The sequence below is a fragment of the Mercenaria mercenaria genome, chromosome 3 (genome assembly GCF_021730395.1).
Source record: "Mercenaria mercenaria strain notata chromosome 3, MADL_Memer_1, whole genome shotgun sequence".
Taxonomy (NCBI): Eukaryota; Metazoa; Mollusca; class Bivalvia; order Venerida; family Veneridae; genus Mercenaria; species Mercenaria mercenaria.
The window spans coordinates 18,378,969-18,400,483 of NC_069363.1; the positions used below are offsets into that span (position 1 = coordinate 18,378,969).

The following is a 21,515-nucleotide window of genomic DNA, read 5'->3' on the forward strand; positions in this document are numbered from 1 at the left end:
ATAAAAAATACTAGTAGTATTAAAAGAAAATGTAACTGGACCAAAAATGTAAAAAAAAGGTTTTAAAGTGTAGATATCTGTACGTTATAGATTTTTCTCGTTGTTAGTATGTGATACGTCACTGATAACAATAGTGGCACTATCAGAAAGTGAACGACGTATTTGACTGTAGCAAACTTTTCTCATTTTGTGGTTGGCTCAACTTGAGTAGTAGCTCCATTGCAGAAATTGCAGAAACCTAATGTGTGGCGGATGCAAGAATAAACTTGTTGATGTGTAGACGCGTTTTCGATCACTGTGGATTGCGTATAGTTACGACTGACGAAAAATATAACCCAATCGAAAATGTTGGTAATTTATGTTTATTTGAATTTACTCGATAAGAATAAGATATGATGTTTTATATTGTTTCGAAATGCATAGATATAAGGTGCGCTAGTGGTTTAGGTACGATACAAACGTTATATCACTCCGATCATGAATAGGGTTGCATATTGCATTATCTCTGTAAATCAGACTAGTCAAATTATGTATTTTTACTGTTACAACGGCAGTCCTTTAATGCTGAACTGCAGTCGTCAAAAGTCTGTCCGTACGTGAACTTGTTATTATATTTACTAGCCTGTTGGGGTCATGGATTCCATTCAATTTACCTGTATAATAGACTTCCAATTAAGACAAGGCTAAGAGGCTTAGGGTATGTTGTACATTCCATGACCTCTCATGAAACGGCTCAGTCTGTTTTACAATGGAACGTATCCAAGCATTTTCTATTGTTTGTCAATTGGTTTTTATTATTTTTAATGTCATACAACCACTAGCAAGTCCCAATACACGCCAAGTGTCAGTATTTAATGGTTCCTTTCGATAAATCCAAGGCGGATATCAGCCTGCTTGTTTACTTTGGTGATACTACAGTACTCGTGTTCTTCTTAAGGTATGATGCTAATGTTATACTGTTCTCCACATCTTGTAAAATATTATTGTCAAGTTTTATAAAAGTGGGAAGACGTTTTGTTTATGTTCAAAGTATACTTTTGTCATTGAATAATCATTTCTGTGAGAAGATCCTTTGGAAGCAGAGAAAGCAACCAAGCAAAATAATAGCAGACTCGGTTTTATTGAGTCTGTTCATGAGAGGTAAGGAAAGTGCAACACCCCTCAAGCTCCCTAACATCGACTTAAGCAAACCTCTATTACTGAATGGACTCCATGATTCCAAAGAACCAGAAAATATAACAACACTGAATCCAAGCACGGGGAGACTTTTTACAGCCGCCACACGGCATAAAGATTTTACTTAGGAGATCGACCACCGTGGTGATGAGCTGAGTTTCACAAAAAATTCTGGAGAAAACCACTTTAAATGAAGTTACAGTCACTGTGTTGTTTTTTTCTTTCAGTTGGTTCAGTTGATGCTTGCAAATAACGTGCTCGAATATCTTATAAGAGTTTCAATTAAGGGACATTGGTTTATAGTTTCCATGTAGACGGACATCACCTTTCTTGTAGAATCGAGCAAAATTTAGTTTTGCCATTCAGAATAACGATGGAAGTGTTTATTTATAGTGTATTATGTAAATTTATAGTGTTAGAAATAATATAAAGGCTAGGGCCAAATTGTTTGGAGCAGTTTCTAAGCATAACGTTGGCAATGTTATCTGGACCTTTAGTTTTGCAGTTTCTCGACTTAATCTGTCGTAATGATAAGAGGTTGAAAGAGCACTTTTCTTGAACTTTTTTATCGTTACGGGTAGTTGTTTTGAATTATTCTTCAGCTAAGTTATGGTCTGTGTCTCTGCTTCTGCTTAACAAGTGAAGTTCATTGGTTTTAAACACAACAAAAGGCTGAACCCTCCTCATAATGACACTAACATCTTTTGGATGTGATTTTAAATTGAAGGCACGTATATAATGCTTAGTGTTGTTATATATTCTGGTCCTGTGGGATCATGGAGCGCATTCAATTTTACTATTAACAGGTTCCGCGCAAGCCGGCGCTAGAGGGCGTCAGGGGTGTTGCACCTTTCACTACATCTCATGAACATCCTCAGTCAAACAGTCAACTATTATGTTGCTTGGTTACGTTCTATGCTTCAGAATGATCTTTTCACATGTTTTATTAAATCTTGAGCGTTGGAGCTTCTGTTATTGGAGCATCTTCCGTATGCCACGGTGCGGACTTGGTCACTTAAGGAGAGAATATTAACTGAATGCATATCTTTCTCACCCTGTAACATTTGGCGCCCAACGTTGGATATGGTCAGTATTACGACGCTTGTAGTATTTTGTACCTCTTGAATTCGATGACGAATTTTCTATTTGCTCAATCAATCCGAGCCTGTAACATTTCCGATTGTATCGTGTTGAGCGACCTGTTGAGTTTCCACTTTTTCTATTTTGTATATCACGGTAGGGACTTGGTCACGAAAGTGGAGAGCACTCGTCCTGTAAGCGAGGGGTCTCGGGTTCGAGCCCCGGTCTGACTGCACATTTTTCTCATCCTGTAACAAATATCTTGCACTATCCTTTGAAAACATCAAATGACGAAAATTCTGCAGGTGACGTCCATGTGTGAAATATCTTTCGACTATGAATAACTTATTACGTGCTCTATACTATTCAGTTTAAATTTTGATAATGGCATATAACAATTTATCACAATCATGTTTGATATCATGAGAGTGAAATAAATTCGTCAATTTGGTATTATTCTAGTGTCATAACAGTTTGACGCTAACGTCTTTTCGAGTACAGAAGACGTTGTCTTACTTTGTCCGCGAAGTGTTTCAGCCAAAAATGTTAACATGTGATAAAAGAATATTACTTTTGTGTCTTTCTACATTGAATGTAGAAGCTTTGTTCAATAAATATGATAAATTTTCCTGCAGAGCCTCGCATTATATTATTTCATTCAGCCCGTTTAATAAATTCAGTATGGAAAGACACTCATGAAATAACCTGTATTAACTACGCAGGTATTGTAATATGTTGTATGTCTGTGTAAGAAACTACCAAATGCACCATGGGATATCTCTAGGCTTGAAAGAAAGTTTAGGCTGTAATCAGTCGAAATCATTTGCTGAAAGCGTTAATACACTACACTAAATGGTTTTGTTTTCGTTTCTTGTTTGAAATTGAAATTACCGACATAAAATCTCGACAAGACTTATAGTGAACATTTTTTTGCTCAAAATAACCCATTATTGTCAATTTCAGTGTTAAAATAAATAAATATTTAAATGTAAAGTAAAAGTTAAAGGTTAATTTCATTTAATGTCGCATATGATCAACAGACAACATGAGATACGATTAAAGCTATTGTGCGGTCAACAAGTATCATGTAACAGATTCTTACATGTGCTTATTTTAGCTCTGGAACAACTACTGAATAATGTGGTCTAAGAAAGGGGGCTACCAGAATAATGTTTTTTTCGAGTTAGATATAACAAGGTTTGTGATCGAACAACCGTTCACCTGTACTTAAAGTGAGCATGTATTCTTGAGCTGTTTAGCTATTGGGGGGCTTGGGAAGAGATAAACATTTATATCATTGCTTCAGGTTGGAGATTATGTCTAACACAAGAAAATATTGTCAATCAGAGAAATAGTTTGCCAAATTAATCTCTTGAACTGTAACCGAGGTACAAGTTCTTCTGCATAATTCTTAACTGAAACTTGTTTGTTTTGATGCACACCGCATGTTTGGTGTTCAGCCCTTTTACAGTTGAACTCTACTCTTTTCTATTTGATTTTGTCTGACGGAACAGGTGGTGACTCCATGACAGGTAGTGCTTAAATCAGATCGGGAATGAGTTATTTTGATTTCTGTTTTCTGGCCTGTTTCGTCGGGTCATTATGGGTGTTTCCTTTGTTGCTCTGTCTTGCTTTTTACATAAATATACAAGAGTATTTTGTGTTTTACATAACATGCCTTCTGTTGCCATTGCGTATGTTAGGGTTTCACATGACGGGGATATAACTTTTATTTACACTGTCCTGTGACTTTGGAACATGGTGGGGTGAAAGTGAGGTTAGGTGCACCATAATCCGATTTCAGCTCTCAACTGGTGGTTTTGCCACTGACCGTTCAAAGGCGGTACCTCACAGTGTTCCTTTATTTGTTCGTTTTGCCCTAGTATGTTTGCTTTGTATTGTGTTCATTGCTTTGTGTGTGTGTGTGTGTGTGTGTGTGTGTGTGTGTGTGTTCGGGTTTAACGTCTTTTTCAACAATTTTTCAGTCATAAAAACGACGGTGTCTACTTGTAGCAGAGAGCACAATGCCCAACTTTATAGTGCTGCCTCACTGGAATATCACGCCGTAAACACGTGGCATGATACCCCACCCAGTCTTATTATACTGACACCGGGCTGACCAGTCCTAGCACTATCCTCTTAATGCTGAACGCCAAGCGAGGAAGCTACTAGTACCATTTTTACGTCTTTGGTATGACGCGGCCGGGGATCGAACCCACGACCTCCCGCACTCAAAGTGGACGCTCTACCACTAGGATACCGAGACGGTCTACAGCTGAAAAATGACTGAATGCAACCTGAAGATCATGATGTGTGCTGATACTGGAGACAGTAGTAGTTGTTTTGGTTGTTTTAAAATTGAATGAAACATTTAATTTCATTGTAAATATTCTTTTATGGTTGCTTTTAGTTAGGGAACTATTCTGAAGTGTCTTTAATCTATGTAATTTATGTATAATGTATTCATAGACTGCTTTTACCAAGATGAGATCTCATTTGAAAAAAGTTAAAGAAATCACCTATCAATGTCACAGGGGCCTGAACATTGAAACCTAATTCTGATCAATAACTTGAGAACCACTCGACCCAGAATGTTAAAACTTCATAGGATGATTGGACATGTAAAGTAGATGACCCCTATTGATTTTCTAATCACTTGATCAAAAGTTAAGGTCACAGGAACCAGAACTTTGGAAAACAGTTTCCAACCAATAACTTTAGAATCATTTGACCCAGAACCTTCAATCACGATGGTAGGAATTACATAGTAGATGACCCTTAATGTTTCTGGGGTCACTTGACTTAAGGGAAAGGTCACAGAGGTCTGAAGATGGAAAAACTCTTTCTTGATCAATAACTTTAGAATCACTTGACTCAGATCACCTCAGATAATACACCCATAAACTGATTTCAGTTATTTCAAAATTGAATGTATGCTCAAAGCAAAAAGAACATCACTCAGTCCTTAATATTGCAAAAGAAGGCAATAGTCAGCCCTTAATTTATATTTAATACATTCAGACTTTGGTTAGGGAAGATGCATATTACCAGGTATTTCTGTGAGGTCTGAATTTCTCTGAAGTTTATATGATCATGGTTCTGCAATGTTACAAATTTAGCTAGTATAGTTCAGTATTTAATAATTTACTTTTTAGTTTTTATCTTTGACAATACATGTTATCAAAGGACCCGATTGGAAATAAGTTGTAAAACATTCATGAGTCATTCTAGAATAACTATGTGACTAAAACTGTAGAATACCTATAATGTCTACAGTATTAAATATATTTTTTATCTTGTTAGAACTGTGATGTCAAAATTAATGCTATGTTGCTTGTATAATTTAATTTTACATATTTTACCACAGGTAAAATAAATGATTACAATTAAACTGAATGCTAAGCTTTTAAATTTTTGTTTAAATAAACATCGAAATAATAATGATGCAAATAACGATTTCATATCAGATTTGATCTTTTTCTTCAAAAACATAGTGACAAACATTATCAAGTTTACCAGTTGGTTCTATTAAACAATTAGTTAAGAACAAAGGAGCTATGTCCAAGGGATTAAAATAGAGAAAAGTGGAAACTTCACAGGTCGCTCAACACGACAGAAACGAAACTGTTGCAGGCTCGGTTTGATTGAGCCTGTTCATGGACGGTAGTGGAAATGCATGCTACCGCCCACGCCCTCTAGCCCCGGGTTGAGCAGAACTCAACATTTACACATGCTAAAAGTACAAAAAGCAATTTAGAGACATCCGCAGTTGTATTGAACACTTACCATAATATTCTATTGATATTTTTCACAGCTATGAAATGCAAATTAGCATGTTTAAGGGAAGTGTCACTGGTAATAAACTTATAACTACTTGTTCAACAAACTGAATTAAAGCATGTGCCATGTAATGGGAAAGTAATTGAAATGTAATTCTCAATTACACCTCAAAAAAGCACTGAAATTAATTAAATTAAAATTACATGTAACTGACAAATGACCCAATTACAAATTACATTCAATTACTTAGGAAATGTAATTTAATTGCAATTAATTACAATTACATTTTTAATTACCCCAGGTCTGATGTATGACATATAAATTTGTATAGCTGTCCAAAATGCATAGAATACTATAATTTCTACGTGATTCTGTAAATGATTATGCCATGCATCTCTCTGTTATCCTTTAAGGTATTAGATCACTAATAGAGAACCTCCTTTTTGAAGAGTATTCAATTCCTACCATAAACATACTTTTACTGCAATTCTTAGGAGGGCGTAGGTTCAAGCCCTACTGGGACCAAATTTTCCCCCCGTATTTTCTAGTAAGTTTTTACTTCTTTTATTGATTTCTTGTACAAAAATGGTAAAAGATGAATCTTATAAGCGATTTCTTGGTGTTCAAAGTGAATTTACTACTTAAACAGAAGGGGTAGAGTTACACATCTTTAAAGATATTCAGTTACACGCGGTGAAAGTTCTCTATTTTGCTTTCACTCTTAGATTATATATTGTGGAAGAAATTTAGGTAGGTTTTACGTCTGCCCTAAGGTTATTTTTAAATGAAGTAAGCAAAATTCAAAACAGAAACACAGCATTCGACCTTATTTTTTTAATGTTGAAGTATGAATTCTGTCTCATTAAATCCATTTACTTGAGGCACCATAGAAAAAATGATATTGACATTTTTTATTTTGTGTTTTATAATTGTTTACCAATAGTTTGATGTTCCTTTGATTAAAATTAATGGTAAAATGTGTTCTCTGCAAACGTTTTGGATAGTGGCTATCACTTTGAAATTTGTCTCTACTTGAGCTTGAGGAGATACCATACGTTATACAAAATTTATAAAAAACGGCACGGTAAAGTTGTTGAAAAATTGCAAAATTGTGCAAAATACGGTTACCTTTCAGAATATACCAAGCAAAGGCCATTTTGTAAACATTACTATTAGTGCTCTAATACCTTAAGATAACATTAGAAAATATTACATAATGAAGGTAAATCAATTCGCCCCCTATGAATGAAATGTACGTATGAACGAAACGTTTTCGTCTTTGATAATGTAAAACACAATGACAGAATACACACACTGTGTAATATGCAGAGATAAAGCTGATAAATCATGCGAAATGTAAGACGTATTTAACAAAAATATACAATACATCGAATTAAAATTTTATCGAAACACTTAGATAATGTTTATGTTGTTTTAAATGGAAAAGGAATTCCAGCGACCACTTCGTTATAGATTATGACCTCGTTCTATAAATAGCTTATTAAACAAACGCTGGTTCCGAGCACAGTTTCATTCATAACAAATGATATGAATTATACTGCGCATTATTAATTAAATGTTTAATAAAAATATTACTTTTAATTGGTATGATTTTGCATATAATGCAATAAATAATGAGCGCAAAATATGTATAACGTAAAAGGGAAGCATAATTTTTAAAAATCAATTCTTCCAGATCAGTTGCTATAGGTTCTACGGGACGTTATCGCTGCGTGGAATTGCCACAGTAACGTGAGAAGAAACAAATGACCACATTCTACGATTTATATACCGAAACAGCGTACATGTTGTATTTTGCTACAGAAATAATGTTTACATTAACAATAGAAACTATAATATTATTTGTTTAAACAACAGTTTTTTTTGCTATTTTATATTAAAAAATCGTTTTAGAAACATTCTGACGAATGCTGAAAGTAATATTGTAAAAATGCTTTGTCTCTAATTTGCTTAAGGGGGTGGGGGCGTAGATGTAAGCGATAATTGTTTAAACATAAAATTTCAACTGTATTTCAGGTTATATTAAGATAGTGGACTCGTAATGGTAATGTTTAACAATTGCATTGATTTGATACAGTCCTGGAGTTAACATTATTTAGCACTGTGTTGCATTTTGAAACGACTTTTACTGTGTCGTTTTTCATTTTTTTTGTTTTTTTTTTTTTTTTGTATAATTTATGTTATTTCCTCAAGCTCAAACAGAGACAAATTTCAAAGTGATAACCACTGCGCAAAACGATAGCAGAGAATTCATTATACCAAGTATTTTGCTAATAGAAACCTCAAAGTATTGCGTAACAATTATAAAACATAAAATAAAACTGTCGATAACAATTTTTCTGGGGAGCTTCAAGGATTTATTCGGACAGAAATTAAGCTTCTACACTGAAAAATTATGGCCTTGCTCTCTGCATTCAAAAAGAACCATAGGGAAGAAGTAAAACCTACCTACATTCCTTCCAAACTTTGTAAACTAAAGAATAAATGCAAAGTCAAGAACTTTTACAACATGTAAATAAGTCTTTTCAAAGATGTCTAAACCTTCACCCTTCTGTATCAGAGGTTGAATTCACTTTAAACAGCAAGAAAAGGCTAATCAAATGAAAAATCTCCGCTTTTGTACAACTAATCAATCATAATAAGTTTTGAAAATAAACAACAGTTTATATTATTAGATAAAAGAAATTTAATGAAAAAAAAAAGTTTTGTCCTAGTGGGGCTTGAACCTACACCCTCCTGAAAAATTAGTTAAAGTAGTCTCCTAAACACGGTATATTGATATTAGATTTTACCTATTTATATGCAAGTCCATGCTATATTAAAGTCAATGAATCAACTTGGCTTTTTAGTGTTAACTTTGAAACCATGGTGGGGACCAATGATAAGGTTACAAACGTAGCATAAACCGGTTTAAATTAACCTGTGGTGTGTTTGCCACTGACATTTACATGACGGTACCCGACTTTGTTCCTTTCGTTTTTCATTTTGACCCCGTTTGTCTACCATTTTTGTTTCATTTATATTTTGAAGATATGTTTATGTGTACAAATCAATACATACACTGTAATGAGGCTATGGTTTGATTGGATTGCGTTTTCAGAACCTGACTTTTTTGTTAGATATTAATCTTTGCGTTTTTCAGATTCCCAAGTAGAATGTGCAGTTTGTCTCACTAATTATGTCATCCCCAATGGAGCAAACACAATGTATTTTTTCACCATCTATAGTCTGTAATATCCTTACACTACCTTCTCAAGTTAATCAAGATGATTCGTCACAACAGTACCCTATGCTTGCCTTAGTTTGATATGGAAAACCCATAATATCTAAGATTTTGCAAACATCTTTCCCGCACAGTTTTCATCCGGTGTTTTGTGGTAGCCAGCCTTTCTGTACTTTCAGTACTTTGATATATTACTTGCAGTAGAGAGTTGGATGTAGAAATAAAATCGAAATAAGTAGTATACATAAAGTATTTGAAAGATTTGATAAAAAGACTCTAGAAAAGTTTTCCAACCAATTTAATAGGCTTATAACTCTGCTGCATTTATAAATACTGTGTCTTCCTTCTTTGCATCATTTTCTTTGTAACGTCATTCCTACATTTAAGCCATAGGGGAAGAAGTTCCTAGGTATCATAGAGAGCATTATGTAAGTCAAGGCGGGCACGTGGATAGAACATAAAGCCAGCTATATGCCTTTCTCACATGAAATAATTTTACACACCAAGCGTGGCATCGAACCCAGATCGATGAGGATTAAGTGATTCAAAATAAACGACATTATCAACTCGGCCACAGAGGCTCCTCTACATGTTATTTGAAACGCATACCGCTTTTGTAATTGAAGGTATATTGCACCCTTTCTTCCTCTCTGGTTTTAATAGATTTTTATAAAGAATATATTAGTACAATAATACAAATTTATTTTTCATTTGCGCTTTTTTTGTCACGTTGGCGTCCAAACGGACATGACGTCGTTTGTATTGTACGTTGTTCTTTCTGACGAAGACATAAAAGTCGAAACCAGTAAGAATGTGTTGTGTTGGTATTTTTAAATCCTGATCTAATAGTTTTTAATGAATTCGGTCATGAGACCTAGAACCTCGAAAACAAAAACAAAAACAGAAAAGAAGAAAATGCGATAGACAGCAATGATAACTAATTTTAAATCAAGTTTTTAAATCAAGTGCATCTACATTTTTATAACTGCCGTGACTGATGTTGCTTCAAAGTCGATTATGTAGTGCCACCAGTTAATCTTTGACGTCGTCTTTGCTAAAAGTTTTTGTCTTGAAATCCACCCGTGAAACATGAAAATTTAAACATTTTAAAATCACGAGACTTGTATCTAATGATGTAGAACTCAACTTAGACAAGGAATCCTAAATTAAGATTTATCTTTTCTAATGTAAGAAACAAATATTGATTATAACTCTGGCATTTCACAAACTAATTGCAACAGTTATATCAGAGAGGAGAGAGTTATCCTTTTGTAATTATAATACCTCCCTTGAAATTATTATTTTCATCTATAATTTTAATGCATATTTCAATATAGAAAACCTTGAAATTTTGTCATATTTTAGTCACGGCAAATACAGATATCTACTCCCAAGTGCATGCTAAATCAGTTAAATATTTTCACGTTACGATATTGTATACTAGACAAACAACAACATTCTGGTCTTAATCTTATTTAAGATGCACTAAATGCAAAGTACAACAAAATGATGCAGACACTACTTTCTAAATTTTACCATCGTAGTTCAGGTTTGGTTTTAAAATACAATAGCAATTTTAAGACACTTCTGCGAAGAGGGCATTTTTGTGTTTTGCATTACATGCTTTCTGCTGCCTATGCAGAATATAAGAATAGATTTCGCTTGACTGAAACTTGGTACTCGGACGAGAAACAGCATCAGTTTGAACTTCCGACTTGAACCAGAATGATATAAATTAAGCGTAACTAGTAGAAATCAAAGCGCTCAAAGCGCTGATGGTGGCTGCTAATCAATGTGTAAAATATTACAAAGAAAGTGACCTTTGAGGAATTCTTAATATCAACCAAAAGAACTTCAGCTTTTAAGATTTCTTTCTAAAGCCTTTGGACAGTGCCTGTCATTAATTATATACACACTGATTTAGTCCTTATCGAATAACTTTGGTTTTCATGATTTTTTTGTGGAAGAAAACAGCACAAAACATGCACCACAAATGCCCCTCAGAATTTCAGTTCTGCAGCCAGTGTATTTAAGAGGCGCATTAATTACTACTCCATCTGTTATACCGGTACTCAAAAGCCCGCTAGACATAACAGCAGGCTTCGCAAAAATGTTGGACATTTAAGTCAGACAAACTTACACCTTTAGTCAGACCGTGAAAAAAATCGAAAAATAAATTATGTAACTGGCGAAATGAAACCGTTTTAATTTTTATACATATTTGTATCAATCCAGATATTTTGAGCCGCACCATGAGAAATCCAACATAGCGCGTATGCGACCAGCATGGGTCCAGACCAGCCTGTGCATCCGTGCAGTCTGGTCAGGATCCATGCTGTTCGCTTTCAAAGCCTATTGCAACTAGAGAAACCGTTAGCGAACAGCATGGATTCTGTCCAGACTGTGCGGATCCGCAGGTCCATGCTGGTCACAAATGCACTATGTTGGTTTACTCTTGGTGCGACTGAAGTGAGCAGAATCTGACTTAAAACAATTCAATTTTTAAGTTGGTCAAATCTGTTATCCGATGGCTTGATACAGTCTGACATATTGTCGTTTCAAAAAGGCGAGTATTAATATCATCGCTGCGCCCGTTGATAATTCGTGTTTTGTTAGACGAAATTGTACCGAATACCTGTGTATCTATGCATTAATAGAGTATCTTATGTTGTACATTTGCTGAAGGAAGATTATCCGTGAGGGAATATTATTTAGAAAACATACATGTCTTTGATTCTCGTGGCAGGTCACATTGCAAAAAATATTGAATGAATTTTATCTGAATATACTTTTGTTTTGTTCACTCTCGTATTGCAAAGCATGTTTAATTATATTTTGTTCTTAATATAACGATGAACTGTACATGTTCAAGTTATATCAATAAATTACTGTCCTGTTCTGTTTTGTTCATAAATCATCTTACTAAATTAGAGCGCTAATTAGTGTTAATTGGCAGTAGCAACGCCTGAGAAAATCCGTATCACTGCTGATTATTGATTTTCTATAAATAGCCTTATTAACATGTGGTCATATTTTTGAGTGTTTCAAACGACAACGAGACAATACTGTCTAAAATTCGGTAACATTCTTAAATCATCAGGGTTGCATTAATATAATATCTTATAATTTGATAGCTATGATTGACGAACATTTAAGTTTATTCTGACAAACTTGAAAATTGCTGGCTGGAAATTTTAAAGCTATGGTAGGTACAAACTGGTATTGTCTATGGACCGGAAATGTTCGGAAACTTTTCCGTTGAAATTCCGTTTCTATTTTTAGCCGACGTATATAATCTGTAGATATTGCTATTAGAAGTCATCGTTCTTTATCAAATACAGTCTTATATTTCGAGAGTTATACATGTGACAATGCGGTTAGGAAACATGTTTGAATTGTCAGTCTGGATTCCCGGCTAGATTTCTACCTTTTCTACGTTATAAGCTACGTGACCTCTAGGGCAGTACTATGCAATAGCTAATCAATATCATCGCTCATTTCAGGTGACATAAGGTCAACGTTTATTCACGTGATCATAAATTTGCATATTTGTATTCATACACGTGGTTGTTTTAATTAAAACGTTGGCTTCAGTTTGTATTGATTTTAGTTGCCGAATTTACATTAAAAATGGTAATAAGGCATATATTGTAGCATTGCATATTCTCCACGTTGTGTAGATAATTATTTCCCTGGAAAGCCTGGAACTATTTTTGGTTGTGTTGTTAGGATGGTCTTAAATTCTGACAAGATTTCTCAAACAGAGTATTCTTTTTAACACTGGTGGCAGCAGCCACCAAAAATCAAAAAGGCGGTGATGTTGCGATCACATGTAGAAACACGATCAATATGCGAAGGGTAACTCACGGCACTGTTTAAAGCTTTGAATATGATATTTGGAAGTTCGTTTTCAAAAATTTAGCCATACACGTAGTGGATGTGTATAGACCACCGGCTCTATTGACTGGTAACCGGTTCGTTAATGATTTTTTTTATTTCATCGAAAATATTTTACCCCATTATGACAATATTCTTATAATAGGAGATTTCAACTTGCATATGAACGATGGCAACAGTTTTATTACAAACTTCAAGGACTCCCTAGTAGCAATGGGCGTGGAACAGCACGTTGATTTCAGTACTCATACAGGAGGACATAGCTTGGATCTAGTCATAACTGAGTCACTTAATGGTGTTCATGAAGAGAAATGTGAGCCTGGACCATTTTTATCTGATCACTGTGTTGTTAAGGTTCTCTTAGATGCTAAAAAAGAGACTATTACTAGTAGGAGCGTGACATTTAGAAACTTTAAAAATTTGAACAAATCAGAATTTTCCAACGACCTAAGTGCAGTAAACGTTATATACATGAAGGCGTTATGGTAAAACAGATCAGTTTGAGTCATATAAACAAGTAAGAAATGAATACAATTTTGAAATCAAACGTCAAGAGAGAAACACACTCTGTGAAAAGATAGAGAACGCTAAAGGTGATTCCAAGACTGTATGGATTGGTATCTGAGCTAACTGGTACCAAATCTGAAAACCCACTTCCTCAAGGAGAGTCTAATAATTCATTGGCCGAAAAATTTGCTGACTTTTTCATGGCAAAAATCTCAAAAATACGTCAATCCCTAAGTGAATACCAAAACTTTGAACCTCAAGTAAAGGATATACAAAAAAATTAAACAAATTTACTGAATTGACTCAAGATGAAGTGAAAAATCTCATCAACGAATTGAATACTACGTCTTCAGAGTTAGATATTTTGCCAACACGTATTCTGAAATCACATGTAGATGAACTTCTCTCTAGTATCACTAAATTGGTGAATCTCTCATTACAACAAGGTGTTTTCCCTGTGAAATAGAAACAAGCAGTTGTTAGACCTCTGCCAGAAAGCCGGTCTTGAACTAGAGCTTTCCAATTATCGTCCTGTGAGTAATTTATCATTTCTATCAAAACTTTTTGAGAAAGCTGTTCTTTTCAGATTAAACAAACATGTAAATCAAAACAGTCTTTTGCCTAAGAACCAGTCTGCATACAGGAAATACCATTCCTCTGAATCTGCGCTACTTCGGTTAGTCAATGATCTTCTAAGTGGTATGGAGAAAAGGGAAGTCACGACCCTTATTGCGATTGACTTAAGTGCGGCATTTGACACTTTCGACCACGACATTCTTCTACATGTCCTAAAAGCACAATATGGCGTCTGTGATACAGTTCTTCAATGGGTAGACTCCTATTTAAGGCCTCGTACTTGCAAGATTAATATCAACAATGTATATTCATCAGACCGCCATCTTGAATGCAGTGTTCCCCAGGGCAGTTGCCTTGGTCCTTGGCTGTATCTAACCTATGCTGGAACTCTTTTTGATGTCATTCCAAAATCCATATCAGTCTACGGTTTTGCTGATGATCATATAGCAAATAAAAGCTTTCGTCCTACATCTGTTTCCGTAGAATCACAAGCGACCGTGAAAAGTGCGCAGTCATAATCAATGACTGGATGAATAGAAACAAACTGAAAATGAACACTTCCAAAACTGAATTTATTATGTTTGGTAGCAGACCTCAATTGAACAAATGTTTTACACATTCAATTAACATTGCTGGTGATGATGTCAAACGTGAAAGCACAATTAAATATCTCGGTGCATTTCTTGACGAAACCTTGAACTTTAAAGATCATGTAAATCGCAAATGTCGTACAGCCATGTTGAATTACCTACGAATTAAGAACATCCGAAAATACTTGACAAAAGCAGCCACTGAAATTTTAGTTTTGTCTCTAGTTATTTCACATCTGGATTATTGCAATGTCATACTGTATGGTGTAGCTAACTGTGAGGTGCGTAAGATGCAACGTATTCAAAACATGTGCGCAAAACTTGTCCTTAACAGAAGGAAATTTGACAGTTCTAAAGCACTGTACCACTTACATTGGTTGCCGATGAAAGCAAGAATTGAGTTCAAGATTCTTTCTTTCATGTATAGCTGTCAAACTGACAGAGCACCTCTGTATTTAACAGAACTGCTTACAGAGTATATTCCTAGTAGACAAGGTTTGAGATCGTCTGAAAATTCTGAATGTCGTTATGTTGTTCCATACAACAAGTGCAAAACATTCAATGGTAGAAGTTTCTGTACTACTGGTTCAAAACTTTGGAATGAACGCAAAAGTAAATCACTTGACACATTCAAAAAAAATCTTAAGACACTGTATTTCAGAGATTTTGCGGCATTGTTTTGAATATCATGCGAAAACAGCAGGTGATTTGTTACAATAAGACTGTTATTTTTATTATTGTCATTATTGATATTGTTATAATAATAATTATTATTATTATTATGTACAACGCCATCGAATATATCATTGTGTAAAAATAGGCGTTTAATCGAATTATTCAGTTTATGATTCAGTATACGTATGTTAAGGTTTCACCTGGCGGGGATTATTTTTATTTACTCTGTCCTGTGACTTAGGTTAGGTGCACCATAAAGAGGTGTAAGCACCCACGTGGTGGCTTTGCCACTGACCGTTCTAAGGCCGTGCCCACTGTGTCCCTTTATTTGTTCGTTTTATCCTTGTGTGTTTGCTTTTTGTGAGTGTGCGTTTACGTTTGGGGAGGCTTTGCGTTTAGAACGTAACTTTCCCAGTTGAATATTTATCCTTTTTGTTGAAATTTGGTTTATCATCGATTTATGAGTTTAAAGTAGGCTTACAGCTAAGATTCATAAGTATTTTGTCAAAATATTGGTCCAGGACCTGTTTGCACGTTTAAGTTATGTATTTCTTGCTCACAATGCGCATTTAGACATCGAAATTCTAAGTGTAGTTTAAGCTATTTACTGCTCCGTCCTGGTACACATTTTCATCATTATAGAAGAAAGAAACTTTTTCCACAATTCCGTGGCGCATAAAGGTTGTAGTTATTGCTCCATCAGTACCCTGAACATTTTATGTATTACTTATCGGATGTGTTGAAATATACTTGTCTTGAATACTATTTAAAAACCCTTGAATTTAACTTACTAAGCCAAGAACCATACACCTCCCTAGTACCTTGCTTAATGTTTGACCCATCTGATGATAGTATAAGTAAATATGAATGAAATCATAAGACAAGGTATATACACGGCGAATGTCATCATGTACATACATACATACATACATACATACAATGACTGTGCTTTGTTCAAGCTCTGTAGTTACGTTTAGATTGAGTACATTAATTAATCATTTATCAAATTATGACCACGTATTTTGGTTCATAATTAAAAATGGAGACTGTCCTTAGCAATATATAGTTAGCTATAAAAAGCTCATCCTTTGGTTTTACTGAGCCGCACATAATTATTTCCTCTACTAAAGTAACCTCTAGGCATAGTACACGTCATAGCAATACGCAAGTTATTTTTTGTGGCAAGGAAGCAAGTTTTAAATTACTATTTCCTGTAATTGCGCTATAAATACATAACATCTGCACAATACATTCAGTGGAGTTACTTTTGTGAGTTTTTAAATCTTTTGCATATTCTTCTGTCTGAAACTATATTTAAACTACACAATATATTTTCAACATAAAAATTGTCAGCAGTAAATATGCATGTCCAAAAGATATCTTTAATTGAATTAAAACAAGTAGTAACATGTACCAAGAACGTACTACTTAAACAGACGTTTTACTGTGTCATGATAATTCACAACCAGACATCTTCATAACTGCCATAAAATACGACATAAATGGCCTCTGAGCGTGAAACTGTTGTATCTTGTTCTTTATTTATATACAGATATAATAGTTTCGAATTGAAACGAACGCTTGTTTGTTTCAGAAGTCGCCATCAAGAATGAAGTTACTGCTTGTAGGAGCGATTGCCGTGCTGAGCGTAGCCTCATTGGTCTCAGCGAACTATATGATGCCGATGCATTATGGTAAACAATACGGTCAGTTGTATTTGTTATAACTTGTAACTGAAGGTTCTTAATTGGTTTGCAACATTGATTGAACAACGTTGCAAAGTACTGATATATGAGTGCTCATTTGGCTTCATTCGAGGTCAGCAATCAGTTACTATAGTTCAATATAGCTTTAAATGCAGAAAGAATGTCATGCACTTACCATACGGATGTAAGCGTTTTATTTCTGGAATAGTTTACCTATCTGAAATTTTTTTTCGAACTTAAGATATATTCCATTTAGACGATGAAAAAAGAAAAACGGCTTTTGGTATGCATATCACATCGCATCTGTATTTTTTTCTTTTTCAAATTGTTCGTTTTCCACCAAGTTTGACACAGAATGTATATTTGACATTGAAAAATAATGAAGTGAAAGAAAATAAGTGTTTAGATATTGAAGAACGTTGATTTTCTCCATTATTTCAAAATCGTTACAACGGTTCACCATAGTTTTGGTTATTTATTATAATATCTTGCAAAATTCTCGTATGTCAATAAGTTTCTCCCCTGACTTTTAATCTGTTGGTGAGAGAGACATAAAATCGCTTAAAACGTACGAACGAGACGCTGAGTTGAAAAAAAGAGACGCCGACATTGTTGACAGTACTTTAGCGCCTAACTCATAAGACAATTTCTATCGAATAATTAATTGGCTTTGTGATTTACTATATTATCAAACATCATTTGATTTCACAATGCCTAACTTGAGTAAACATTCCTGACATGAAAGCGGATCACAGGCATAATTCACATTCCAATTAAGTTACAAATGGTACTAGCACTCCGCGATTTCAGTTAGCGATGCATCTGAATCGTCCTGAACTTTTGCAGTACATTGCGTATCAATCAAGAACAAATGATAGGCGGATGAAACACCTACTATCATAAATAGAGTGTAAATCTATGTCAGTATTTTACTGCAACTTACCATTTTCTAGTATCATATAAGGGAACGCACAAAATTTGCCACTTTTTTACATTTATCCGAGAAATTAAGCGGAGTTATAATTTTAGTGGAATATGTTTTGGTTGGTTAATCATTTCCGCCATCGTCTCTGTCCGGACTTGAGGGCCTTTGACAATTTGAAAACAGAACAATTTCGATTGTATATGCGCCAATCAGCAGCTTCTTACCCGTCAGACACGGACAGGTGGTCACACGTTGCAGGTCAAAGATACGATATCCGCCGAGATACTGTATAATTCGAATCCGTCAGCCTATTTATATACATTTGGTATGTACAAACTCCAGGAAAAACCGCACAAAGAAGAATGCCTCTAAAAACTCGTAATCTGCTTAAAACTGACATAACGCAAATCCATATATTAGACAGAGTATTATTCTAGAATATTATGGAAGCTCTTACCAATTGGACATTATAAGTTTTCATTGAATTAAAGAATTGTTGAAATATATCCAGTTATTAGTATTAGTATAGAATTATGCATCGGTCTTAATGTGAATTTTGGTAGTTCCGTTGCAAAGTTTAACTGATAAAAACACCGTTTTACTGTCAAAAAACACTACTATACCATGAACTGAAACATTTAATAATCGTTCTGAAAAAGGCATGGCGACATTATAATACATTCATACAAATAGAGATTACATGAGAAATGTGTTGTAATATATATTATTAACTAATAAATATCTCCTTTCAGGCGTTGGCGGTTACGGCGGTGGTTTCGGCCGCGGCGGTGGGGGAAGTTTTGGTTTCGGCTCCGGAGGCTCGGGTGGCGGATTTGGCGGTCTTTTTGAAATGATCATCTTCTGTGAGTATATGTTATTCTTATATAGCCTGCATTTTATGAAAAACAAGATCACAATCGCTGCGAAACAGTACAATCAATTTCTTTAAATTTTATCAAACATGTTGTGCCTGTCCATTTTATTTTAACACCGAGAGTTCCGGAATTGTACATGTATTAACATGGATCACGAATTTAGATAAAAAGGCTATTCATTTTGAATGTAAAACAAAACGTATACTATCGGAACTGAGCATATGCTGATTATCATAGACACATATATGCACTGTTGATAGTTTTATTGAAAAAATGGAGAGCTTACATATTTTAAATACCAGGACATAGCCCATTCTTATATGGAACTTTTTCGTATTAGCCTCAATACACCACATAATTAATAAGCATATTCATGTATACACTATGTGAATCACTTTTTGAGCTCATATTAACTATTATAGCATTTGTAAACATAGTTTTTATTGTCAGGGTGTGAGAGTATTTTCTGGTTATATTTAACCTCTTTACTTGAAGTTCTTGTTAAATCACTTTCAGTCTTTCAAATTTTCTTTCTATAATGAATGCAGCTGGAGTACAGACGAAATTGAATGTAAAATGTTTGTTATCATATTGTTAATTGATTTGATTTCAGTATTTGTATTCATCCTGCTAATCCAAATCCTGTTTGGCGGTGGAGGACTCGGTGGAGGACTTGGTGGTGGACGCGTCGGGGGCGGCGGTGGAGGCGGTGGGGCCGACTATTAAATTCTAAAACGCTTGGTAATGTCTGTTCATCGTTTTTTTTTTTTTTTTGCTTTACTGTATGTATTTTAAAGTTGGTGTAAATTATTGTTTTCTTCATAAACGTTTAAGACATTTCGAGAAATGCTTAATGTGACTTTCACTTTTGTATATTTCTGATCAATTGCTATAAAAGAAGGTTTTAAACAGCAAATTCTAAAGTTTGGAACATTCCAATGTTTGTTCAGTGCGCCATATCCATAACGTTGATACATGCAGATATACTACTTTCTGTACATACATTCACGAAAATATCTGTTTAATTTTTATTTGTAAATAAGTAAATAATCTGTTGTACATCATTACTATAATATGAGCCGTGCCATGGGAAAACCAACATAGTGGGTGTGCGACCAGCATGGATCCAGACCAGCCTGCGCATCCGCGCAGTCTGGTCAGGATCCATGCTGTTCGCTAACAGTTTCTCCAATTTCAATAGGCTTTAAAAGCGAACAGCATGGAGCCTGACCAGACTGCGTGGATGCGCAGGCTGGTCTGGATCCATGCTGGTCGCACACCCACTATGTTGGTTTTCCCATGGCACGGCTCATATAGTCTTCACCTATCATGTGCGACTGTTGTAGCTGTATAGCGTTTCCACATAATCATTATTTGTTGCGGTTCTGTTTTAAAATACGCGAACAAGCGTTCTTTATATACATACAAAGTGTAGAATTTGGAACCTTAAATTTTCAAGAAAGTTCTCCAAAGTGCCAAAAACTATTTTACAAACATGCAGAATATTTAAAAAAGGATCAGATTAATAAATGAGCCGCGTCATGTGAAAACCAACATAGTGGCTTTGCGACCAGCATGGATCCAGACCAGCCTGCGCATCCGCGCAGTCTGGTCAGGATCCATGCTGTTCGCTAACAGTTTCTCAAATTCCAATAGGCTTTAAAAGCGAACAGCATGGAGCCTGACCAGACTGCGCGGATGCGCAGGCTGGTCTGGATCCATGCTGGTCGCATACCCACTATGTTGGTTTTCCCATGGCACGGCTCAAATGGAATTTTGAGATCATTGTTATACCTGCGCCCGCATGTAAATACAACAATTGATATATATTGTTTGCAGTCAAAGGGAGTCCTTTACTGGAAATGTAAATCTAAACAGGGCATATTTCTGTACATTATTGACAAAAATGTTTCTGTGAGCTTATTTACCGAAAACAAATTAAAAATGTAAACAAATTCACATAATCCCTTAGCATTTTGCAATGCAGGTAGAACATTATTGCTTCGAACAAAATGTCAAATTGACAAGGAGGTGTTACAGTTTGCATAAGTAAATACGTATCTTTTTATACCGACAATACATGCCGTATATTGCAGCAGAATCCAGATTAGATAACTACGAACGAATACCGACAATCGAGACTGCTGGACAACGTGAATACTGACAATCGTTTTGACGTCTGTTGTTTCCTACTGTTGCCATTTTCATTTAATAAATATTAACCGTAGCAACTACAACCGAGTTTTTTTATACATATACTCTATCAATGTTGTTGAACAGACACAATCAAACCAAGTCTGTTATTATGTTGGTTGGTTTCATTCTTTGCTTTCAAAGGATCTTTTCATAGATTGTATTAACTATCATAGTAACCGTCTTAAAGTGCCGTGTGGCGGTTATATAAAGTCTTCCTGTACTTGGACTCAGTGTTGTTATATTTTTCTGACCCTTTACGATCATGGATTCATTTTTGCTGTAATAGAA

The 21,515-nt window shown here is 35.0% G+C and overlaps 1 protein-coding gene across 1 annotated transcript; it reads left to right on the forward strand.

Moving 5' to 3' along the window:
* The first annotated feature begins 16,758 nt into the window (after positions 1–16,758).
* Positions 16,759–21,268, forward strand: LOC123523636 (uncharacterized). Its single transcript, XM_045301293.2, has 5 exons — positions 16,759–16,794; positions 17,120–17,231; positions 18,909–19,019; positions 19,645–19,772; positions 21,128–21,268. The coding sequence occupies exons 2-4, from the start codon at positions 17,135–17,137 to the stop codon at positions 19,755–19,757; spliced, it is 321 nt and encodes a 106-aa protein (XP_045157228.2). The 5' UTR covers positions 16,759–16,794; positions 17,120–17,134; the 3' UTR covers positions 19,758–19,772; positions 21,128–21,268.
* Positions 21,269–21,515: the final 247 nt, after the last annotated feature.